General features: G+C 37.0%; 2 protein-coding genes across 7 annotated transcripts in view; one reads left to right on the top strand and one right to left on the bottom strand.

The window, feature by feature from the left end:
• The window catches only part of LOC133547709 (BTB/POZ domain-containing protein KCTD5-like), a 38,252-nt gene extending 34,534 nt beyond the window's left edge, over positions 1 to 3,718 (top strand). For all 6 annotated transcript variants that reach the window (XM_061893275.1, XM_061893273.1, XM_061893277.1 and 3 more), the window contains one exon: positions 847 to 3,718. Coding sequence is in view for 2 of the 6 variants with exons in the window: in XM_061893277.1 (XP_061749261.1) it covers positions 847 to 876 (30 nt within the window). In the remaining 4 variants the exon portion in view is untranslated. The remainder of the gene's footprint in view (positions 1 to 846) is intronic.
• LOC133547708 (guanylyl cyclase C-like) lies at positions 864 to 26,978 on the bottom strand. The gene is made up of 17 exons (XM_061893271.1): positions 26,671 to 26,978; positions 22,902 to 23,010; positions 22,778 to 22,837; positions 22,639 to 22,710; positions 22,475 to 22,579; positions 22,321 to 22,407; positions 19,438 to 19,570; positions 19,207 to 19,344; positions 18,220 to 18,296; positions 15,861 to 15,952; positions 14,396 to 14,554; positions 14,098 to 14,290; positions 9,962 to 10,136; positions 9,698 to 9,796; positions 9,426 to 9,520; positions 7,885 to 7,961; positions 864 to 5,233 (listed from the first exon to the last, which is right to left on the bottom strand). The coding sequence occupies exons 1-17, from the start codon at positions 26,835 to 26,837 to the stop codon at positions 5,032 to 5,034; spliced, it is 2,040 nt and encodes a 679-aa protein (XP_061749255.1). The 5' UTR covers positions 26,838 to 26,978; the 3' UTR covers positions 864 to 5,031.

The following is a 26,978-nucleotide window of genomic DNA, read 5'->3' as shown; positions in this document are numbered from 1 at the left end:
CCATCTTAGATGAGTTCGGGCCCAGCGAAGCCGGCGGCGTTCCTTGGTGTTGTTGATAAATCGCTTTGGCTTTGCATAGCAGAGTTTTAACTTGCACTTACAGATGAAGCGACCAACTGTAGTTACTGACAGTGGTTTTATGAAGTGTTCCTGAACCCATGTGGTGATATCCTTTAAACACTGATGTCGGTTTTTGATGCAGTACCGCCTGAGGGATTAAAGGTCCGTAATATCATCGCTTACGTGCAGTGATTTCTCCAGATTCTCTGAACCTTTTGATGATTTTACGGACTGTAGATGGTAAAATCCCTAAATTCCTTGCAATAGCTCGTTGAGAAATGTTGTTCTAAAACTATTCGACAATTTGCTTACAAATTGGTGACCCTCGCCCCATCCTTGTTTGTGAATTACTTAGCATTTCATGGAAGCTGCTTTTATACCCAAACATGGCACCCACCTGTTCCCAATTAGCCTGCACACCTGTGTGATGTTCCAAATAAGTGTTTGATGAGCATTCCTCAACTTTATCAGTATTTATTGCCACCTTTCCCAACTTCTGTGTCGCGTGTTGGTGGCATCAAATTCTTAAGTTAATGATTATTTGCAAAAAAACTTTTTATCAGTTTTAACTTTAAATAATATGTTTTCTTTATAGCATATCCAATTGAATATGAGTTGAAAATGATTTGCAAATCATAGTATTGCGTTTTTATTGACATTTAACACAATTTCCCAACTCATATGGAAACAGGGTTTGTAAAATAATACTGTAACTAATGAAGATATACTGCTAAATGATGTGGATAAAAGTCTCTGACTGCTTTTCTCCTTCCCCCCCCCCCACAGCTTTTTCAGATCCATGGCTCCCGGATGTAAACATGAGCAGAACCTAAAGCGTTCATTTAGGCTTATTACAACATCCTGTACATAGCATGTGCGTGTGTGCGCAAATTTCAAACAGCTGCTGGAAACAAGTCTGTAGCCTTTTTAATGCTTTGGTGACAAACTGAAACATAGACATATTTCGTAGATAAGTTGATGTGTGCAAACTATTACAACCAAAGACTCATGCGGATCACGACAAACAAAGTATTGAATTTGGAATGTTGTTGCCATAGAGATGCCCAAATTAACCACCAAATCATGCAACAATATTTCCAGTAATATGATGTACAGCAAGTCATGTAGCAGAACAGGTAAAGGAAAAGCCTCAAGCTGCTGGTGCTTAATATGCGTCATATTATAGTATTTGATGGTGGATATTGTTTTCATTCAACTTGTCCCCAGTGGCAACTTGTGAGAACTGCACCTCACTGTACACGTTTGCCCCCTGCAGGAGTTGATGGCATTTCCTCAAATAGACGCCTCTACTCCAATAATGCCTCAAATAATGGAAACAAAAAAGCCTCATTTTAATAGAGGCCTTCTTGAAAGAGTAGGTACTTTTTACTCTATGACCACGTCTTTCTGCATAGTTTTGTTTAGAACAATACTCTTATTTGGTCATGTTTATACAGTGTGGCCGCAATTCTGCAGGATCTCGTATCAGAGCAACAGAGGGGCTTTTAGTAACGATACCATTTTAAATACTCTTTTTGTGGGTTTTAAAACAGGGGGTTTCAAAGTCTTTCCCTGGTCTGTATTCACTCGTTTCTAAGAGACCAAAAGACCCAAAGTATAATTTTTTTTGTCCTTTCAGTAAATATTTGCTGTAATTTTGGCCATGATTTTTGTTGTGTTAGTGGATTGTACATGTTACATTTTAAAATGTCAGTGTCCAGTTCCTTTATAGGAGCGCGATACAATAAATTACAATCAATTCATGACAGCTGCCGCCTTCCACAATAGAAACTACCCGAATGACTGAAAATAAACCACAGAGTCAAGGAAATTATAGTAACATGCTAGAAACGAAACAGGCGAAAGCTATTGATAACACAGAGTATAATACAACCTTGGACACTTCAGTGGCATACATGTCTTGTTGCTGTTTTTTTCAAGTCAAAATGTTCTGAAAATACAATAAATTAACTATTTTGTACGAAGCAAAATCTGCATGGTGCTGTTTGCAACTTCCTCACAGTTACATTTTTCACAGCAAACAATATGACAAGAAAACCACCGGCTATCTTGTGTTACCATTAGTGGTTTAAGAGAACACATTTCATTGGCAATTGTTTACGTTTTTCACAATGGCAAAGTATGTCATAAAATGTTTTAGTGGCCCGAACAAAATGATTGGTGTTCACACGGTCTCTCACCTTGTCTCGTCAACACGTATGCGTGCACACATACAAAAGCAGTCCATGAGAAGGAACGAACAATTTGTAGTTATGTTGTTGTTATAGAATATACAGTCAATGGCAGCTAGTGCTAATTATCCAAATTGCTATTATTAGCTAACAACACCTAAAGCTAACGCGCGTGTATGTGTTACGTATGAGAAGCCGTAAAAGGGCGAGATATAATGTGCAAAAAAAACATTGTAAAGTTGGCGCCCTCTGGGCATCTGTGTAAATGTTGCAAACAGCCCCTTTAAATGTGTAATACTCTCTACAGTTGAGTAAATAAGTAACCCTGTTTGAGGAAATAGCTTATTGTGCTGGCAGGTGCAGGGTGGTAAAAGTATGTCTTTTTTCACTTTTAGTACGTTTATTTTTTATTTTTTTTTGTACTTGTTATCAATAACTATAAAACACCACAACATTTTCATCATATCATTTGACTCAGCCATAATAATTTGCCGTGGAGTTATTTAGCTCCTAACACCCTGACTTGAGAGATGATCTCCCTTTGAGACAACTGCAGCCGTCTGGAGGCTTGCAGCTTACGTCTTTGCCCCTGTTGTACACGCACACATACACAAATTAGCAACAAGTAGTAGTTTTGAGACAATCACACACTGAGTGAGACCCCTCCCCCAAAGCCCCTAATGAAATGTTAATATTGTTTTGCAATGCATTAGTAGCTGCAGTACCACCATTAAGGTTGAGTTATTTGACTTCAATATAGTTTATAATACTTGGATTATTATTCAGTGCCTTGAGTTCTAGCATGTAAAAATAGTCATTGTTCTTTTACATGTTTTCCAAAGAGAAGTTGTACTATTTTTGGTCATTTAAATAGTTTTTGTCTAATTTGAGAACATATTTTGAAGAGTTTTCCAGAATTACAAAGATAGAATATGGTGTTGTGAAGGCTGTTTTGTACATGTCTTTTTTTATTATTATTCTGTATATTTGGGTCTTATTTATTATTAATTAAATATTATGTCTGAGACTTTAAAAAAAAATCAGGGGTTTGAAGTCGAGGCGATCGTCTACATTTTTATACTTGATGACTAGCGTTTATGTTTCAATGAATGGCACAAAAGGAAGACATGATATGTCAGTATGTTTTTTTAGCATGCATTCAAAATGTGTTTTTATAGCGTTATTTCCTTTCAGTCCTCCTCTTTTTGCCACATCCTCATGTAGGTTTTTGAAATTGTACACTACTTGTTAAATGTGTCCTGCTGCCGTATTTAATGTGTAGAAATCCCTTTTCATTACAACAAACACAGAGACAGGATGTGGAATTAAAAATATTTGTATTTGATACAGTCACAGCCTCAATGTACTTTACAACACAACAAGCTGAGAAACTTTCTGAAAAATAAAAAGTTGTATTTTGTGTAAATAAATGTCAACTCTCAAAATAAAAGACTGGTTAAAAAATATGCTGTCCTATGTATTTCTTTTATAATTATTTAACATGATTTCACAAGCAACAAACATTTGATATAAGTGCTAACTATGAACTTCAGGCTTTTTTCATAATTCACATATTTAAACAGCTAAATCGTTTTTGACAAAAATGTTTTTGCTGCGAATGCAAAATATGAAGCGAAATGTCATACAAAAGTGGTTATAAATCCCTTGTGTTATATGCCCAATTTAAATGATAACCTTGTGTGATGCCCTCCAAATGATCTTCATTCCTCTGTTTGTGCTTCAACTTAAAGTTAAAGTACCAATGATAGGCACACACACAGTGAAATGTGTCTTCTGCATTTGAACCATCCCCTTGTTCACACCCTGGGAGGTGAGGGGAGTAGTGGGCAGCAGCGGTGGCCACGACTGGGAATAATTTTGGGTGATTTAACCCCCAATTCCAACCCTTGACGCTGAGTGCCAAGCAGGGTGGTAATGGGTCCCATTTTTATAGTCTTTGGTTTGAACTCACAACCTTACGGCGGACACTCTAACCACAACAAGTACACTAGTACCTCAACTTACGAGCTAAATTGGTTCTGTGACGAAGTTCTTAACTCAAAACACTTGTATCTCAAATCAACGTTACCAGTGAAATAAATTCAATCTGTGTTTATCGCCCCAAACAGCACAATTTTAACAGGTAAAATGCATTTTAAAAAGATTGTACTAACACCGGTGTAGTTAATAATATGCAGCTTTTACTTCTAATCTATCTCCGTCCAGCTGTTTCTCTGTCCAACACCACCAGCAGGTTATCCATATTTTTATGGATAAATGTTTGCCGCTTTGATATTTTAATTTTCTTGGCTGACGTTAAGACACATCTTCAGTGTTACGCTCAAATTCCCTCGCCAAGTCATGTTTTGGATTATTTCTTTTTTTAATTCAATGAATATCATCCATTTCTGTCCTTCACATCTATTTTCTTTTTTCCCCATCCTTGGAAAAACAAAGTTATGTCGATCTTTAGCTAAAAGCTAATGCTAGAGGGTAGGACCAGATGTTTTGGTTGGATTTTACAGGGTTCACTGTGACAATATGCATGGACCGAGGACGTTTGGAACTTAAATGTTTTTTCTTGCACATTAAAGCACAAGACAACTTTTATCTGAAAACACTCTAAAGTTGAGGTGCCACTGTGTAACTCTGTCATGTATTGCGTCTTTTTAGGCCAACATTACCAAATGCTTTGTTCATCTTATGGATGACAAACTTAGCACTAAGTGATCAATTTAAAGTCTTATTGGTGATGTTATGATTTTTTACTGATATCATCTCACAAGAACGTGCTGAGGGTGTTATCCACAGTGCCCAGATGCAAATATTCCGGAGGGTCCACCTCAGGTTCTCGATCTGTGCGGTCGTCCTGGCTTTCACTTAAAAGTGTCCGTCTTCTGCGCACGGAGCCTTGGGAACGGCACTCCAGACAAGCCAGGATCATGTGGGCCAGGTCCTGCTGGAGCCGTTGGAAGTTCTCTCTGGAAAAACCGGGTCAGTACCATTGTACAAATTTGCGTTATGGTTCAGTGTATTTATTCAGTTCTGATATTTGGTCACATTTTTATCATTGAAAATGTCTGAAAGGGAGTAGAGGAGCAGAGCTTATTGGATCCGACTGTCGTCGGTTCGCTTCTTGTGTTTCTCATTAAAGAATGCAGAAAGCATAACAATTCATCATACTTTATACACTAATAAAGATTGATAACTGATAATAAATTAAGCTGGAAACCACACATAAGACATATACAAAGCAAAATCTCCAAAACCATCTCTATTATCAATAAATCCAAATTCTTCTTAAATTACACAGCTCTGCATTTATTATATTGTTCATTGGTCTTGCCATATCTAAATTACTGCATAGATATCTGGGGCAACAACTACAAAACGTCACTACATCCCCTGGTTACACTACAAAAACGTGCAGTAGGAATTCTACACAAGGTGGGATATTGTGACCACACAAATATTTTATTTTTACAATCTAAATTATTAAAACTGCCTGATCTAGTTGATTTTAATACAGCTCAATTACTATTTAAAGCAAACAAAAAGGTTGTACCTGCCAATATTCAAATACATTTCAAACACAGAGAAGGAGTTCATAATCTAAGGGGGTGTGGTATCTTTACTATTCCAACAGTAAGAACTACCAGGAAAAGTTTGTGTGTGTCTGTGCGTGGAGTGAAACTTTGGAACGGATTGGATGTGGGGCTCAAGCAATGTTCAAATGTCCATCAGTTCAAAACAAGATCCAAAAAAAATGGTATGGGCAATGTATATGAATGTGAACATGGATGGCTAAGTGTTAAACTCCATCACTGGCTAATAATGATTATTATTATTATTATTGTTGTTGTTATTATCATCGTCATCATCATCTTCATTATTTTATATGTATTATTGTCATCATTTATTGTCATTGCTATTGCTATTGTTCATATTGTTATTAGGCGCCAGCGCCCCCCGCGACCCCAAAAGGGAATAAGCGGTAGAAAATGGATGGATGGATTGATTATCGTTATTATTATTGTTTAGTCATTGTTGATATTATCATTATTATTATTATTACTTCTATGACATCACCCAACTAGTTAAACTATATGAATTAGTATCAATAAGAGGAATACATTGAATTGTGTGTGTGTGTGTGTGTGTGTGTGTGTGTGTGTGTGTGTGTGTGTGTGTGTGTGTGTACAAACAATCCTATATGCAGTTTGAGTAATACTAATATTCTGCAAATGTAAAAACAAATATGAATTCTGACTAAAGAATTGGTGCTGATGGAAACTAAGAAAAGGGATTTGGGTAGACTATCTGGAGTACAAGGCGGGCGAGTGGGGGATCTTATGTTCGTGGATAACTCCTCTGGCAGGGGGCTCCCCTCGTCTCTTTTAATGCACAGCATAGGACACATAGCAAGAGTGGTCCTCAGGTCCTGTTGATCAGGGGCAGTAGCTCCACAGCCACAGATCCACTATTAACCACTAATATCACAGTCAAAATGAAAGCTTGTTCCCATAGGCACCAAAAACTGTTAATAATGTTTAGACAAAAGTGTATATTATATATACTATTATATATATAGTATTTATATAGGTGTGTGTGTGTGTGTGTGTGTGTGTGTGTGTGTGTGTGTGTGTGTGTGTGTGTGTGTGTGTGTGTGTGTGTGTGTGTGTGTGTGTATATGATGGACATATGTGTATTTTGGGTATATGCATTTGTGTATCTATGCGATTATGTGTGTGTGTGTGTGTATGTATGTATGTGTGTATATATATGTATGTATGTATATATATATATATATATGTGTGTGTATATATATATGTGTGTGTATATATGTGTGGTGTAAATATGTGTGTGTACATATGTATGTATGTAAGTGTGTGTGAATTTAAATGTATTATCCATCCATCCATTTTCTACCGCTTATTCCCTTTCGGGGTGGCAGGGGGCGCTGGCGCCTATCTCAGCTACAATCGGGCGGAAGGCAGGGTACACCCTGGACAAGTCGCCACCTCATCGCAGGGCCAACACAGATAGACAGACAACATTCACACTCACATTCACACACTAGGGCCAATTTAGTGTTGCCAATCAACCTATCCCCAGGTGCATGTCTTTGTAAATGTATTATAAATGTATTATATATAGATAATATATAGCATCTACGCAGCAACCACTGAACTGAATTATATCATATATATTATTGTATTATTGTATTATGTATTGTATATGTATAGGGGTGGGACCTAATAAGCTTACTTCTTCCCACTCCCTTTTGAGCCAATCTTGACATCTACAAAAGACTAGTCACATGTAATGTTTTCTATGTAGGTGTAAAAATAATGTATTTATATATTTATTTTGTATTTTATGTCATTCTCTTGTTTTGTTTGCATGGTTCAAAATAAACCATTCATTAATTCAAGATACAGTAGTTAATGCTCTGATGGATGTACAGACTCAAAAGTGTGAGTACATCCTCAAACGTCAGCAATCATTCACACAAATATTTTACAATAGAAATTAAAATTGGATATGACTTAGAATAGTCGGTGTACAGCTTGTAGAACAGTGGATAATAAATAAAGACAAAACCAGTGCTGTGTAAAAAAACTTTGCTTACGTTGTAGGTGGAGTTGGTAGATCATAGTCTTTTCCTGTCTCACCTGTCAACCAATAGGTGGTCTCTGTTCCTTTACCCTGGAAAAAAATGGTCCATACTGTATGTACAAATGAAACACACTGGCATTTTAGCATCCAAAATATTTACCAAAACCCATATAAAAATGTATATGGATGAATGTGTGTGTGTATATACAGTGAGGCAAAAACGTATTTAGTCAGCCACCGATTGTGCAAGTTCTCCCACTTAAAATGATGACAGAAGTCTGTCATTTTCATCATAGGTACACTTCAACTGTGAGAGACAGAATGTGAGAAAAAAAAAGGAATTCACATTGTAGGAATTTTAAAGAATTTATTTGTAAATTATGGTGGAAAATAAGTATTTGGTCAACCATTCAAAGTGATGGAAGGAGGTTTTGGCTCAAAATCTCATGATACATAGCCCCATTCATTCTTTCCTTAACACGGATCAATCGTCCTGTCCCCTTAGCAGAAAAACAGCCCCAAAGCATGATGTTTCCACCCCCATGCTTCACAGTAGGTATGGTGTTCTTGGGATGCAACTCAGTATTATTCTTCCTCCAAACACGACGAGTTGAGTTTATACCAAAAACTTATATTTTGGTTTCATCTGACCACATGACATTCCCCCAATCCTCTGCTGTATCATCCATGTATCCAATTTAGTATAAACTCAACTTGTCGTGTTTGGAGGAAGAAGAATACTGAGTTGCATCCCAAGAACACCACACCTACTGTGAAGCATGGGGGTGGAAACATCATGCTTTGGGGCTGTGTTTCTGCTAAGGGGACAGGACGATTGATCCGTGTTAAGGAAAGAATGAATGGGGCCATGTATCGTGAGATTTTGAGCCAAAACCTTCCATCAGTGAGAGCTTTGAATGGTTGACCAAATACTTATTTTCCACCATAATTTACAAATAAATTCTTCAAAATGCCTACAATGTGGATTCCTGGATTTTTTTTTCACATTCTGTCTCTCACAGTTGAAGCGTAACTATGATAAAAATTACAGACCTCTGTCATCATTTTAAGTGGGAGAATTTGCATAATCGGTGGCTGACTAAATACTTTTTTGCCCCACTGTATATATATATATATATATATATATATATATATATATACATATGTATATATATATATATATATATATATGGCAGTCACATGACCTGACTCATACTGCACAGTGTAAAAAGTGACATGAAGAGGTAGTGCAATTCTTCAATGTTTACTTAAAAACTATGAAAATGAACATTTATACGCGTAGTCACCTTCGTCAGTAGAAATGTTTACATTTTGGCCTACAATAATTCCACTTCCAACTAGAGAAGACATGCTTACAAGTGACATAGAATATGCAAACTGTTGTAGCGCACACACTGAGAAAAAAAAAAAATCCAAACTCATTATTTTCTAATTCCATTATCGTATTCTGCTGCTTGCTAAAAGTGTCTCACCACAATGTCGCAGGGCTGAAAAACTCGATATATGACAAAGTATAATTCTTTTACTGATTACCTTCAGATATGTTTCCCCTCTCATCTCGTACTCGAACTTGCAGTCCGTCCTGGTCAGAATATCAATGGTGGGCTGACTGACGTGTATCCGCAGGGCTGCGAGTGGGAGAGGCACAATGTCATCGCTCACATGGTAAGTTCATTCCGTTATGTTGATGGCGAGATATGCGCTGATCTGCACGTGAATAATTACTGGAGCCACATAGCAGGAACAAAGTGCCGGCTTGTATTAACATCGCCATAAATCAGTATGCGCATTAAAAGGATGCTCACGGTGTCCGGTGGACTCCATGCGGGACGCCGTGTTGATGGTGTCTCCAAATAAACAATATCTGGGCATCTTTATCCCCACCACGCCTGCCGCGCACAGACCTGGCACACAATACGAGGAAATATATATATATATATATATATATATATATATATATATATATATATATATATATATATGTATATATATGTATATATACATGTATACGGCATAATACTATTGCATTAAAGTGACAATGTTGTCTTCCTGGAAGAAATATGTGGTACCTGAGTGCACACCGATGCGGATCCACACAGGGATGCCAGGCAGGTGTCGGAGCTGGAAGGTGCCCATGAAGGCCAGAATGTCCAAGGCCATGCGGCAGATATCCACCGCGTGTCTGTTGCCATTCCGCCTTGGGAGACCGGAGGCCACCATGTAGGAATCGCCTATGGTCTCCACCTGGGAGTCCACACAGAGGTCATGATGACAGCGTGTGACCCGCTTAGAACCTTCCACCCTAAACCCTTTATTAGCGAGGGATGCCTTCAGAAATAAGTAAGATACTAAAACCAATACCATGTATGTAATGTAGTTTAATCAATGTATGCTAAACTATTTCAACAAGACAGCTTTGTGTTCTACAAAGCAAACTAGTGGTTGTGGTTTGTGCAGCCCTTTGAGACACTTGTGATTTAGGGCTATATAAATAGTGACTGATTGATTGATTGAATACCTCATCTAACCCCATTGAGATATTTCAATTATTATTCCTTATTAATATTGTTGGCATTATTCTACCAACTGAAACCTGGTTTCAGTGCACTCAAGAACATACCATATCTTGCAGGAAATGTGCACATCTCCATCATGACAGGAAGCAGAGATATCATCGCCATGTAGAAAACGCGCAGGTGGCCGGCCATTTTGATATTTTTGTCTTTCAAAAATAATAATAATGCCTTGTTTATCGCTGTTAATTGGTTCTAAACCCGACCGCAAAAAATGTTATTTCAAGTAAGAATCATTCATTTTTAAATGGAAATCATTTATTGCTAGAGGCAGAAAAACTTAACTACCTTCTGAGTACATTTTTCAACATTATGAGAGCCCTGCAGATGTGAAACAACACCCTTTATTAACTTTTACACTCGTTATTCGAATAGAATAGGGGTAGGGAACCAATGGCTCTAGAGCCAGATGTTGCTCTTTTGATGACTGCATCTGGCTCTCAGATAAATCTTAGCAGATATTGCTTAACAGGATAACTAATGAATGATTCCGCTGGTAATCAAAGTGTCAAGAATAACGTTTAAAATATGAAACATTCTCATGCATTTTAATCCATCCATCCGGTTTCTACCGCACCTGTTCAAGAAGTCGCATTAATGGTGCGAAGTATTTTATTTATTGTTGGTTAGCTTCAGAATAACAGTGTTATTAAAAAGAATAAGAGACTTATTATACTCTGAAAATATTGGTCCTACTTAAAAATGCACGCATTTAGTTGTATTCAGTCTTAAAAAAATATATTATATGGCTCTCACGGAAATACTTTTTAAAATATTTGGCTTGTATGGCTCTCTCAGCCAAAAAGGTTCCCGACCCCTGCCTTAACAGGATAAGAAATGAATAATTCCGCTGGTAATCACAGTGTCAAAAATAACGTTCAAAATATAAAACATTCTCATGCATTTTAATCCATCCATCTGGTTTCTACCGCACCTGTTCAAGAAGTCGCATTAATGGTAAGAAGTATTTTATTTATTGTTGGTTAGCTTCAGAATAACAGTGTTATTAAAAGAATAAGAGACTTATTATAATCTAATAGTATTGGTCCTATTTAAAAATGCACGCATTTAGTTGTATTCAGTCTTAAAAAATATATTATATGGCTCTCACGGAAATACTTGGCTTGTACTGTATGGCTCTCTCAGCCAAAAAGGTTCCCGACCCCTGGAATAGAATAATCTCCCTGAGGCTCAACCAATCAGTGGCCACGATACTGAACAGCGCACTCTAGTGGCCAATACTACTGTAGTATTGATAGTTGGAATTAATTTAGCTAGTTTTATGCTTGAACATGCTTCATTTAGGACAAAAATGTTGTAGAATATGCTTCAAAAAACAGAAATAAATCTGCAATGTGGCAAAGGACGACCTGCGTGTCAACCTTGTGTAGCGTCAATATTTGCAATTTTTGTCATATTACACCTCATTGCTCTTTTATTCCACTTTATTAGTTTTTTTTTAGAAAAAGTTCTATTAAAATTAGCTGTCGGAGGTTAACACATTAGATGACGGGTTCACCAAATCAAATCTATAATCCCATGATTTCCATCAGATTTACTGACCCGCAGACCGGAGGAGTTAGAGGTCTGAGACTTCTGAATTGTCCTGTTACAGTTTGAACATTTATTTCATTTTATGTAAAAATTTATTTTACCTATCTGAACGATTATCTTCTTCCACATTGCTACTCCAACAACTTTATGACTTGCTATACTCTGTGTAGTTATTGTAAACTACTCATGTTATGTAAACTCATTGAAATATAATTAAAAATATAATCATAATACATTTTTCATTATATAAATACTTTCAGAATATATTCATATTTTTCATTGTTATATTTGTATACGTCAAACTGTGTTATCCTTTATTTATCTAATTCAATAAATATTTTTGATTTTATTTATTTTATTTTCAATTAGCTATTTTAAAGAGGAAGGGTGCGTGAGGCGAGAGATGTTCCACTATCAGAAATAAAAAAATAAAAAAAATCTGAGCATCCTAAATTTTGTTTATACATGGACTGTGTCAATACAGCATATTAATATATATATATATATATATATATATATATATATATATATATATATATATATATATATATATATATATATATATATATATAGGCCACAGCACCCCCTGCGACCCCAAAAAGGACAAACAGTAGAAAATGGATTGATGGATGGATGGATAAATAATCAATTAGCTGTAAGCTTGGTCATTCTTTTTCTTTCCTTTTCGTGTGTAAATGTGTATGATTGTTAATATGTGTAATCTGTACTGTTGAACTGGTCACACAAAATGGTTGATGGTAGATTATATGACTGAAATAAACTTATTTCATTCATTCATTTTGTAAGTCGTAAATGGCTCCTGTGCTGCACTTTGGACACTCCTGGTCTAATGTGAGCCATCCAATACAACAAAATAATAACAGACCTGTACCAACATATTCATCTTCACGTTCCAATGACAATTTAACCATATGTTCAATAAAGTAGTTGTAGTGTGCAGTGGATCAGAGCTTTTTACAATATCTCCGGTGGCAATGGAACTCATTGCAACATGGAAATGGTCTGGCTGGTCAGTACAAAAATGACTTGAGTATTATTTATAAACTTCCACAAATGTTGAGCGTAAACATACTCATTACACAGCGAACACATTACATTACCGTATCGATCCGAATACAATACAAATCCAATATAGTGTGTATTTGAGCTCCAGGTTCATAATTCTGGTGGGCACCAAAAAAAAGACAAAGTTTTAAAGCGCATCATTGCCAAGGAAGAGAAGGAGACGACAGCGCTGTTTCAGATAATCGAGTCAATCCTGCAACACTCGTAAAACACCACTAGATGGCAGCATTTTTCTGTTAGTGCTCCTAATTGTGTTTATTGGGCGTCCTAAAATCTGAGTGACTTGTTTTACTTGTTAGTTCTGTTTACAATACTATGACAGTTAGGAATATTAAGATGTTGCCTCATTCGTTGATAATCTTCATGTAAAAAATTCACATTATTTCCAATTGGAAAATTAGTTTTGCAATTATATAAACTTGTTGCATAACAAATGTGTTTAGGTCTTTCTACTTTTAGACAAGTGGTTATTATGTGCAACCAAACCAGTGGCGTTTTTAGCTTTAGTGGCGCCCTGTGCGAGATTCAACATCTGCGTCCAACCCCCAGTTTGTCTTCCCCTTTCTTCTACTGTCTAAATTGTGCACCTCATGGTGTAAAGATTGATCTCTTAACTACCATCCAAGGCTAAACCAACTCATTGACTAAAATAACATTTAAACACCTAAGACTATTTACCTTCAGTATGTTACATTTTAAAGCAAACTCTTTTGTAACTTGTTTTTTTTTAAATAAACATGAGGGCAAATGCTTCATCACTTGGCTTGTTTGGGTTTTGTTCACTCCATGTGAGCAGTATGGAACAAGCAGTCAAAAAATATATATATTTTTACTTCATCTCTCATTCTTCCTCTCCGAGAAGTGCCCTGAAGCACATAATTTTTTTTCAGAACGCGTATAAAAAAGTTCCACCTGTGTCCTTACTATTTGCGTAAAAGCCGAATTTCTGATGCATTCCTCGACCTAACGGTTGAGTATCATCCTCATTGTACCTTGTAGACGTCGTGGTGGTCGAGGATGCTGTCGAAGCCCTTGTAGATGTCATTGAGCATGTCGACGACCTCCATGGGTGTGCTGTACTGGCACAGCGTGGTAAAGCCTACGATGTCGCTGAAATAAACGGTCACCTCGTCGTACAGCTCAGGCTCCACTGCGCCCGTCTCCTTCAGGCTTTTCACCACGGGGCTGCACAGGAGACAGCAACGTTCATTCCACCTCAATGGCCTGCGAGGTGAAATCTCACACGGGTCAAAAATAAGATTGAGCCGTTTCGTTTAAGATGGCACAGACCCAGGAAGTAACATGAAGTTGAGGCAGTCTGCTCGATCCCGCTCGGCTTTGTAGAGCACCGTTCTCTCCTCCACCAGGTGCTCCAGGTTTCTGGAATACATCTGCAGCCGGCGAATCAAGTTGTCCATGTAGCTCTCGTTATCCTTGTTGTGAATTTTACTAAAGGAAAAAGTAAAAGTAAGTTATATCACACATTTCTGGAAACCGTCAGGACTTGCAATAACACTTTAGTATGGGGAACATATTCTAAGTAACAAAGACTTAATTTAGAGTCATTTGGACACTAATGTTAATGTTAATGTACCAATGATTGTCTCACACACACACACGCACCCACACACACGCACACACACACTAGGTCTCCCGTCCAAAGGCAAAACCTAGTAACTCACTTCTAGCTGATTTTGAGAAAACAAAGGAAAACCAATCTATCTTGATGCTGTCTTACAAAGATCTTCAAAGTCATCAAACGTATAGATGTTTTCTTGAGCTTTCATTTTCTTGCCGATTGAGCCATGGATTGAATCTGCTCCCATGAACATGTGTCCTTTCTCCAGATATTTTATCACAACCTCAGGTGGGCCCAATTCTGCGTTTGCACATTGGGCAAGAGCTGTGTACAGCGTCCAGTTTTTATTTTGACCTCCACAGTTATCTTCCCAAAAGAGTATGCAAGGGGAAGAATCAAGAACAATACATTTAATGAAGGCGCTTGCAACGTCCTGGGCCAATCTTCCAAATATCCCCTCGTGCCATAATATCACATAATCAGGTTGACCATCGGCCCTCATCCGTGCAAATGTCTCATTAAGGACAATAAGGCGACTGACAAAGAAGCTCCGATTGGTCCCTTGAGATACTAGGTTTTTCTGTTGTATCTACATGGTTATGTGGTAGTTGCTAGGTCCTGCCATGCGCGTAACAGCTTACTTACTGAACAAATTACAATATCGCATACACAAATGTAAAGCATATCACCTAGGAACTCCAAAATTATTATCAGCTCAGTTTTGACCAAAATTGAGTTACTGGGTTTTGCCTTTGGACAGGAGAGGTGTGGTGAAATGTGTCCTCTGCATTTGACCCATCTCCTTGATAACCCCCTGGGACACTAGGGGAACATATAAGGGCTAGGGTTAGGGTTACTAATAAGCAATACTTCTGAGGTTATTGAGGGAAGACTCTTAGTTAATGGCTTACTGGTTGTATAATAAGGCCATGCAGAAGAAGGCATTAAAATAAGTACTTAATATTGACTAATTAAGAGCCAATATCTTACTAATTTGCAACAAATTAATGGTGAATATGTTCTCCATACTAAAGTGTTACCGGACTTGCATATGAAATATGTTATTATATTGGTTGTAGTTTGCATCATACTGAGAGGTTCAATCTTGTGTCTCATTCCTGGTGTGTGATTGTGTACGGTATATTGCGAGTAACACAAGAAAAAACAAACAGTTACCTGATGGCTTTGCCCAAACAGTTTTCTACCTTCTTAAAGTCAGGTCTTTTCTCAGCATCCTCTTCCCAACAACTTTTTATCAGCATATACACCTGGGGGTGGATAGGAGAAACTCTTTAAAAGGCCCCCCAAGGATGAACCAGGTCATCAATATCCTGCCTTAGGATAAACATGCATATAAGTGGTCCTCATTTGTAGGTGTTGCTGGAGCAAAATAGTAAATTTTATTATTTAGTATGAATAATATTTTTATTTTTGTTATCATCACATACATCCTACACAATGTTCCTCGATTATTGTGGGGGTTCTGTTACAGACCTACATGGTAAGTACATTTTCGTGAAGTAGAGATGCTATTTTGTGTTTTTTATAAATATTATATGCATTTAAAGTCTTCCACACAGCTTCCACTCATAAACACTTCCAATGCTCTTAAAACACGTCATACACTATGTGATTTTAAAATACAAACTTGGAGTAACAGGAGGGTGTTTTTATTAGAGAATTACCAAACATTGTAGGAGCCAGAATTTGTTTTTTTTAGAAGCAAAGTGTGTGTGATTGTGTTTATATTTTTTTAGTTTAGTTTATTAAGGGTCCCCATTAGTCTACACCGCAGTGCAGACTATTCTTGCTGGGGTCCAGGGAAAAAACATCACACAATCACAAAACAAAAGGTTACAATGCAGTACAACATGATCAATAATAACATTTTGTAATACAAAAATAGCAACAACAAAAAAACAACTTGGAGTTTACATAATAGACTTAGACTTCCTTTTTATCGTCATTCAAATTTGAACTTTACAGTACAAATAATGTTCATACGAAAGATAAAAAAGAACAATATAAAAATAGATATATTTTCTTTTGCAAAAATAAAACAAAGAACCTATGGCCTACAATATACACATTAGTGTACCCAAGACAAACAATATTCTAAGTGACGAAAACATACCATAATGAATAAAATATGACAAAGAACATACAAAATCAAAATACAGTGGGGCAAAAAAGTATTTAGTCAGCCACCGATTGTGCAAGTTCTCCCACTTAAAATGATGACAGAGGTCTGTAATTTTCATCATAGGTACACTTCACCTGTGAGAGACAGAATTTGAAAAAAAAATCCAAGAATTCACATTGTAGGAATTTTAAAGAATTTATTTGTAAATTATGGTGGAAAATAAGTATTTGGTAAACCATTCAAAGCTCTCACTGATGGAAGTAGGTTTTGGCTCAAAATCTCAAAATGAATACATTGATGATACAGTAGAGGATTGGGAGAATGTCATGTGGTCAGATGAAACCAAAATAGAACTTTTTGGTATAAACTCAACTCGTGGTGTTTGGAGGAAGAAGAATACTGAGTTGCATCCCAAGAACACCACACCTACTGTGAAGCATGGGGGTGGAAACATCATGCTTTGGGGCTGTTTTTCTGCTAAGGGGACAGGACGATTGATCCGTGTTAAGGAAAGGATGAATGGGGCCATGTATTGTGAGATTTTGAGCCAAAACCTCCTTCCATCAGTGAGAGCTTTGAATGGTTGACCAAATACTTATTTTCCACCATAATTTACAAATACATTCTTTAAAATTCCTCCAATGTGAATTCCTGGATTTTTTTTCACATTCTGTCTCTCACAGTTGAAGTGTACCTATGATGAAAATTACAGACCTCTGTCATCATTTTAAGTGGCTGAATAAATACTTTTTTGCCCCACTGTAATATAAATATAAAAACGATAACCAGAAACAAGAATTAATTTAAGCAAAAAATAAGTCAAAAGAAGATTGACATAAGGTACCATCTAGAATAATCTCTTTCTGCAATACTTCTCCTTTCAGTCTATTCTTAAAAGTGTGTCTGCTGGGATGAGGGAGTTACTGGTCACATGGGCAAGGGTGTGGCTGTGTGACTTCCTTGACAGGAAGTATTTAAGGTTGTGCATTGACCTGTGTCAATTGAGAAATAGGAAACAGGAGCAAGCCCAGGTTGCCATGCCATATTTTTGGTTTACTGCTTTATTATATGCTTTATTTTCTGCCAGAAAGCTTTGTTTGGTACCACTCATGCCCTCTTATTTCTGTAACATGCTACATCCATTTCAAAAGTCAAATATAATTTCAGTCTCGGAACCCATCGCCGCCTCTCAGCGTCCACAAGGAAATGTGGCTGCAACATGCAGTATTTCAACAAAAACAGATTTTAAAAAACTAATAACATAAAAAAGATTTACGTAACTGAACTGTACTGAGATTTTAAGACTTTGCTTGGTAAAATCACTGATTTTACAGTTAATCTTATCCTTCATTTACAGCATACACTGGAGACGCAAATAAATGAGGAACTTACTTCGTGTTCTTTCTCTGAAGCTGTGTCAAAGTCTAGATCTGGCCTGAAGTAGGACATGATGACCTTGGACAGTTTTTCTGCGGCAACACCACAAATTAATTATTTAATGTATACAAAAAAATCACATGTCTATTAAGTCTCTTCAGCCTCTAGAGCAGTGGTTCTCAAATGGGGGTACATGTACCCCAGGGGGTATTTGAAGGTATGCCAAGGTGTATGTGAGAGTTTTTTTAAATATTCTAAAAATAGCAACTATTAAAACATCCTTTATAAATATATTTATTGAATAATACTTCAACAAAATATGAATGCAAGTTCATAAACTGTGAAAAGAAATACAACAATGCAATATTCAGTGTTGAAAGCTAGATTTTTTTGTGGACATGTTACATAAATATTGATGTTAAAGATTTATTTCTTTGTGAAGAAATGTTTAGAATTAAGTCCATGAATCCAGATGGATCTCTATTACAATCCCCAAAGAGGGCACTTTAAGTTGATGATTACTTCTATGTGTAGAAATCTTTATTTATAATTGAATCACTTGTTTATTTTTGAACAAGTTTTTAGTTATTTTGATCTCTTTTTTTAACAAATAGTTCAAGAAAGACCACTACAAATGAGCAATATTTTGCACTGTTTTACAATTTAATAAATCAGAAACTGATGACATAGTGCTGTATTTTACTTCTTTATCTCTTTTTTTAACCAAAAATGCTTTGCTCTGATTAGGGGGTACTTGAATTAAAAAAATGTTCACAGGAGGTACATCACTGAAAAAAGGTTGAGAACCACTGCTCTAGAGTACTCTAGCAAAGCCCTCATTGTACCAATTAACACTTTAACCACACTCGCACAAAAAACACACACACACACACACACATACACACCTTAAGTGTGTATGACAATCATTCCTCTGTGTTCACCATTTTAAAGCAATACAGTGTGTTAGGTGGTTTACACACAAATTGTGTCGCAATGTTTCACCTGCTCGGTCAGAACAGCATTTGGTGTAGAAGGTACTTTTTCTTAGAACTATCTCCTGAGAAATAATGGCGAAGCTGTACACGTCTCCTTTTTGGGAAGTACCCTGCTTCCTGAGGTGCTCTGGAGCTGTCCACAAGTCTGTGCAGAGGAAGTAGACAAAGAAGTCACTGGAAAAAATCAACAACTCATGAATGCAATGCAGTAAATGTTGTGTTGTTGTTGTTGTTATACCTCTGCCAGGCTTGAGAAAGGAGTTGCAACCAAAGTCTGTGATCTTCACAACCATGCGGTTGTCCACCACACAGTTGGTGGACTTAAGGCGTCCATGCACCTGGATGTCACTGGCATGCAGGTAGGACATGCCCTACACACACGCGCGCACGCACACAAAGATTAAATAAAAAATGAGTCAATGTCATTAATTTTTGTATATTAAAACAGTCTACAAAACATAAATGACGACACAAGTGACCAAAATGAGTTGCAGTGACCTGAGCTATGTTAAAAAAGCCTTATTGTACATTGACAGGACACAACATTGGGTACACTCACACCATCTAAATGAAAGAGATAGATAAAAATAAAATGTGCCTTCACGAGAGCAAAAAACCACACACTCCTAGACAATGTACAACCATGTTTAAAAACTAAAACAAATAGTACTAATATGATCTCAGTTAAAAAATATACTTATATGTTCAAACATCTGTATGCCAGCAGAACACTCGTATCCTTCAGCATTACAGTATGTGGAGTACAAATGTGATATTCTAATATAAGACAGTTTAAGCACATTGTGTTTGCAAGCATAATACTGACAACCTAAATCGGTAATTTTTTAAAAATTAATTAATTTATTGTTGTTTAATGGAAATTAGTACAATGTAATTAATCCTGAATACATTTTTGTTCTTGAACACTTTTGTGTTAGTTTACTTTGTAACCTTGATACTTTCTCTGACACAACACTAGCCGGTAATTGAGCCAATGCTCTCTGTCATGTACCTGAATTCACCCATTTATTATTGTTTAATAAAAATCACAGAAACTGATACAATTCATCCTAAAGTCATTTATTTATTATTGTTCAATTAAAATCACAGTAACTGATGTAATTTATCCTAAATTCATTCATGTGTAGTTAATTATTAGTCACAGTAACCGTTATCATTTATCCTGTAATCAATCAGTAATTGTTTAATTAAAATCATGGTAACTGATAAAGTTTCTCCTGAATTCATGAACATCACAGTAACCAACATTATTTGTCCTGAATTCATTCATTATTAGTGTTCAAAAAACAAAACACAGAAAATGATATAATTCATCCTACATTCATTCATTTATAATTGTTTAAAAAAAAATCAAATTAAACATTATAATTTATAATGAATTAAAGGCCTACTGAAACCCACTACTACCGACCACGCAGTCTGATAGTTTATATATCAATGATGAAATATTAACATTGCAACACATGCCAATACGGCCGGTTTAGTTTACTAAATTAAAATTTTAAATTTCCCGCGGAGTTTCTTGTTGAAAACGTCACGAAATGACGACGCGTATGATGAAGCGTGCGCGTGACGTCTCGAGTTGGAGGGGACCTATTAGCCCAGCACCACTAGCGGCTAAAAGTCGTCTCTTCTCATCGCGCAATTACACAGTATTTTGGACATCTGTGTTGCTGAATCTTTTGCAATTTGTTCAATTAATAATGAAGAAGTCAAAGTAGAAGGATGGAGGTGGGGAAACTTTAGCATTTAGCCACACAAACACATGGTGTTTCCTTGTTTAAAATTCCCAGAGGTGGAGCTTTACTATAGATTAGAGCGGTCAAGCGAACATGGATCCCGACCACTTGTCAACCGGCAGGTTTCGGTGAGAAAATTGTGGTAAAAATTCGCCTCTTACCGGAGATCAGCGGAACTTCTGTCGTGCTGCTGCTGCTGCCGTGACTAATTCCCTCAGAGACTGGTGTCAAGACACCCGTGGACACACCCCTCCGACTATCAGGTACTATATAATCTCACTAAAACATTAGCAACACAATAGAAAGATAAGGGATTTCCCAGAATTATCCTAGTAAATGTGTCTAAAAACATCTGAATCGCTCACAATGCAATCGCCTTTTTTTGTAAACTTTTTTTTAATTTTTTTTTTTTTTAATTTCTAGTCCTTTGTTATCAATATCCTCAGCCACAAATCTTTCATCCTCGCTCAAATTAATGGGGAAATTGTCGTTTTGTCGGTCCGAATAGCTCTTTTTTTTGGAGGCTCCCATTATAAACAATGTGAGGATGTGAGGAGCCCTCACACGGATGACGTCATCGTCTGCTACTTCCGGTACAGGCAAGGCTTTTTTATTAGCGACCAAAAGCTGCAAACTTTATCGTCGATGTTCTTTACCAAATCCTTTCAGCAAAAATATGGCAATATCGCGAAATGATCAAGTATGACACATAGAATGGACCTGCTATCCCCATTTAAATAAGAAAATCTCATTTCAGTAGGCCTTTAATGAATTTATTATTGTTCAATTAAAATCACAGTAATTAATATAATGTATACTAAATTGATTAATTTACTATTGTTTAGAGAAAATCACAGCAACTGATATCATTTGTCCTGAATTCATACATTTAGTATTAGTCTAAAAAAAAAAACCAGTTACTGATATAATTATCCTGAATTAACCAATGTATTATTGTTTAGTAAAAATTCCAGTAGCCAATATAATTTATTCTGAATTATTCAGTTATTATTGTTTAGTAAAAACACAGTAACCTATATCATTTATCTTGAAATAATCAATGTATTATTGTTTAAAGAAAATCAGCGTCTGATTTCATTCAACCCAAATCCATTCATATATAATTGTTTAATGAAAACCACAGTGTCTGATATAATATATCCTGACTTCATTCATTTATAATTGTTTAATAACAATTTGTGTCTAAAATCCTTCAATCTGAATTCCTTCATTCATTATTGTTTAATTAAAATAAGTTTCGGATATTGTTCATCCTGAATTCATGTATTTATTAGTATTCAATAAAGTATTGTCCATCATATATTTTGTATTTATTTATTTCATATACAACACTGGTATACCTTGGCGATGTCATACATGACAGAGATCTTAAACTCCCAGTCCATGAACGTCTCCTCCGGATAAGAGACCTTGTCATTCAGCACGTACTGGACAAAGAACAGGTGTGTATGCCGTCTGTTTCAATGGAAATGTGTGCCCACCATACATACGTACCCTAAGTGATCCCCGCTCACCGTACTCAAAAACCCCAAACACGCCCTCATCCAACTTCACTGTGCCGTAAAACTTGGTGAGGTTGTTATAGTCGACTTGCAAGAGCTGAAGAGTTGAAAGAAATCTTTAGAATATAAAGTGACAGTTAATTATGTGTGTCTTACAGCATTAAGCTCCATTTTCTGGGTCTCATTGAAGTTTCCATCTGAGTGGTTGAGCTCCTTCAGAATGACAATCTGAAACATTTGCAGTAGCACTGATATCAGATCAGGAATCCTCAGAAACAAACACTTTACGCTATACCTTCTTGTCGTAGAGCGCACGGCGGATCTTAAAAACTTTGTTTTTCCTCTCTTTTTCAATCTGAAGCAGACGACAGACACTTTAACCAAAAATGCAAGTGGACATGTGGACGGATGTTGTCTACCTCCAGGACAACTTGGTTCAATGAGTTGTCCTCCAACAGGGTGACAAGTTCAGAGGGGATGTGCGAGTCGGAGAAGCGTTTCCTCCGCAGCCGATCTCTCCTGTTCTGTCTGAACATGGTGTTAACTTTATTACTATCCATAATCACACAGCATTTAAGTAAATGTCCACACAGGGAATTCCTGTTCAGTGCATAATAAGCATCAACACGATAGCATGGCAGTGATAACCTGGGTTCTACACTCTTTTAAAGAAAAAAATGTGTTAGCCACCGAAGGAGACGTGTGCTTGTACAGAAAATACTGTAACATTGTTGGAATGATGACGAGTAACACCAAGATAAGCGGGTTCCACAATAGTTTCTATTGATTCTGATAAAGGCTGTGTTTAATTTTGTGTTTAGAGTAAGCCAAGGGCCATAAAACTAAAAGAGCTGCAGGCCGAAAATGACCCCAAGACCGGACTTTGGACTGTTAAGCAATTAACTGTGATAGCAATTTGTTTATTTTTTACAAGCGCTTCAAATGTTTATTCTAAACAAATCTCTGAATTCTCACTGAAGTTAGAACCTAAGCAGTATCACAAATTGATAGATATTTAAGAAATAATGTTAGAATAATAAGGCGTAATGTCAAAGCATTATTTCAATATTTGTCATTGCACCGTTCTATTGAGGATTTCTTTAAAGCATATTCTGTGTGATTTTGGTCTATATTAAGCATTTTAAAGAATAATGTGGCTGAATGAACTAAAAATAAAAATACTACAGTACTATTGGATGATACCAAACCAATCAGAGCATGCTGTTCAGTACCTTGGTCACTGATTGGCTTAATCTTAGGTAGCATTAATGTGTTGGATTAAAAGAGTGTAAAGGTGACCAAAATGTGTCATTTTGTGTTCAGAGAGGTCTTATAATGTTAAAAACAATATTCAGAATCTTTTCTATGCTCTAGCTATGAAAATATTTGATTCATAACTATTTTACCACTGTCACACCCAGAACCAATATACATATTCAGTATACAGTAATTAATGTATATCTAGTAGGTCTGGTAAATAATTATCCACCAATCATGACATGACTTCTTAGTCTGTTGTATGAATGAAAACAAGTGGATACACAGGTTAATTACACAGGTGGATACACAAGTTCATTACAATACCTTTTTCCAAAACATTTAATTGTTCTGCCTCTCACTGTTTGTCACTGACAAAGATAGATGGACAAATAAAACACTTTTCTGACCATTTAAGGGAAATTTGAACATTTCAAGCAGCACACCTGATGATCTCTCAGAATCTCACAGCACGTTTATGTGCCGCGATATAGGGGTTGGGAATCAGTGCTTTAAATGACCCTATTGTTCATCAAACTGCAAAAACAAAATTACATATTTATTCAGATGACTTTATGAATTTCTTTAATAAAAAAATTTTACTTATTAGAATGCGTCCCAGCTACAACTGGGTTGTATTAACACAGATATGACTGTATATACGGCGGATACTGCAAATATCCAAAATAGTTTCTCTCATTTTGATAAAATAACATTAGAAGAATTGTTACAACGTGTAAATGGAATAAAACAAACAACATGTTTACTTGACCCACTTTGTGGGAAACTTATCAAGGAGCTCTTTGTATTATTAAGTCCATCGGTGCTAAATATTATAAACTTATCACTTTCTTCGGGCACTGTTCCCCTAACATTAAAAAAAAAAGCGGTTATTCATCCTCTCCTTATAAGACCTAACCTCGATCCCGACCTCATGGTAAACTACCGACTGGTGTCTCACCTTTCCTTTATTTCGAAAATCCTCGAAAAAATTGTTGCAGAGCAGCTAAATGATCACTTAGCGTCTAACAATCTATGTGAAACCTTTCAATCCGGTTTCAGGGCAAATCCCTCTACTAACAGGTCCCTGTTAGTGACCTCGCAAAAATGACTAATGATCTATTGCTAACGATGGATTCTGATGCGTCATCTATGTTGCTGCTCCTCGATCTTAGCGCTGCTTTCGATACCGTCGATCATAATATTTTGATAGAGCGTATCAAAACACTAATTGGTATGTCAGACTTAGCCCTGTCTTGTTTTAACTCTTATCTTACTGACAGGGTGCAGTGCGTCTCCCATAACAGTGTGACCACGGACTATGTTAAGGTAACGTGTGGAGTTCCCCAGGGTTCGGTCCTTGGCCCTGCACTCTTCAGCATCTACGTGCTGCCGCTGGGTGACGTCATATGCAAATACGGTGTTGGCTTTCACTGTTATGCTGATGACACCCAACTCTACATGCCCCTAAAGCTGACCAACACGCCAGACTGTGGTCAGCTGGAGGCGTGTCTTAATGAAATTCAACAATGGATGTCCGTTAACATTTTGCAACTCAACGCCAAAAAAACGGAAATGCTGATTATTGGTCCTGCTAGACACCGACCTCTATTTAATAATACAACTTTAACATTTGACAACAAAACAATTAAACAAGGCGACTCGGTAAAGAATCTGGGTATTATCTTTGACCCAACTCTCTCCTTTGAGTCACACATTAAAAGCGTTAGTAAAACGGCCTTCTTTCATCTCCGTAATATCGCTAAAATTCGCTCCATTTTGTCCACTAACGACGCTGAGATCATTATCAATGTGTTTGTTACGTCTCGTCTTGATTACTGTAACATATTATTTTCGTGTCTCCCCATGTCTACCATTAAACGATTACAGTTGGTACAAAATGCGGCTGCTAGACTTTTGACAAGAACAAGAAAGTTTGATCATATTACGCCTATACCGACTCACCTGCACTGGCTTCCTGTGCACTTAAAATGTGACTTTAAGGTTTTACTACTTACGTATAAAATACTACATGGTCTAGCTCCATCCTATCTTGCCGATTGTATTGTACCATATGTCCCGGCAAGAAATATGCGTTCAAAGGACTCCGGCTTGTTAGTGATTCCTAAAGCCCAAAAAAATTCTGCGGGCTATAGAGTGTTTTCCGTTCGGGCTCCAGTACTCTAGAATGCACTCCCGGTAACAGTTCGAGATGCTATCTCGGTAGAAGCATTTAAGTCTCACCTTAAAATTCATTTGTATACTCTAGCCTTTAAATAGACCTCCTTTTTAGACCAGTTGATCTGCCGATTCTTTTCTTTTCCCCCTGTGTCCCCCCCTCCCTTATGGAGGGGGTCCGGTCCGATGGCCATGGATGAAGTACTGGCTGTCCAGAGTCGGGACCCAGGATGGACCGCTCGCCTGTGTATCGGTTAGGGACATCTCTACGCTGCTAAACCGACTCCGCTCGGAATGGTTTCCTGTGGACGGGAATCTCGCTGCTGTCTTGGATCCCCTTTGAACTGAACTCTCGCGGCTAAGTTGGATCCACTATGGATTGAACTTTCACAGTATCATGTTAGACCCGCTCGACATCCATTGCTTTCGGTCCCCTAGTGGGGTCCACTCCAAGGTTCTCATAGTCATCATTGTCACCGACGTCCCACTGGGTGTGAGGTTTCCTTGCTCACTGGGTGTGAGTTTTCCTTGCCCTTGTGTGGGTTCTTCCGAGGATGTCGTAGTAGTTTGTGCAGCCCTTTGAGACACTTGTGATTTAGGGCTATATAAATAAACATTGATTGATTGATTGATTGATTTTTGTGTGAAAGACACTAGTCTGCTTCCTGAAAACTGTTAAGTCTTGTATATACAGTATGTGATATTTAGTCCTATGGGTACAACATTAAAAGACGTATCCTCATTATCACTCACCTGTAGAAGATGAAGGCAATGAAAGCCACAACCACCACAGTCACCGCCAAAACTATGACGACGATATTAAGTGACGCTGCTTCTGTTAACAGAGAACATAAACTGGTGAGAAAACAATACTCTAATACTCTAACTCGCCATATCATTAGGTACACCTTTGTCTGCATGCACTGCTTTGTCTGAAATCTTCGTGGTAATAGTTGTTAATCAGTGTCACCTCTAAACTGTGGTATAAGTGGGAAGGGCATTTGACGACATTTCTTTAATCAAAATATGGAAACAATTATCCATCCATCTTCTTCTGCTTA

This window comes from Nerophis ophidion, unplaced genomic scaffold (genome assembly GCF_033978795.1).
Source record: "Nerophis ophidion isolate RoL-2023_Sa unplaced genomic scaffold, RoL_Noph_v1.0 HiC_scaffold_160, whole genome shotgun sequence".
In the NCBI taxonomy this organism is placed as follows: Eukaryota; Metazoa; Chordata; class Actinopteri; order Syngnathiformes; family Syngnathidae; genus Nerophis; species Nerophis ophidion.
The sequence above is the reverse complement of the archived record's forward strand: the minus strand, read 5'-3'. Positions and strand labels throughout refer to the sequence as shown.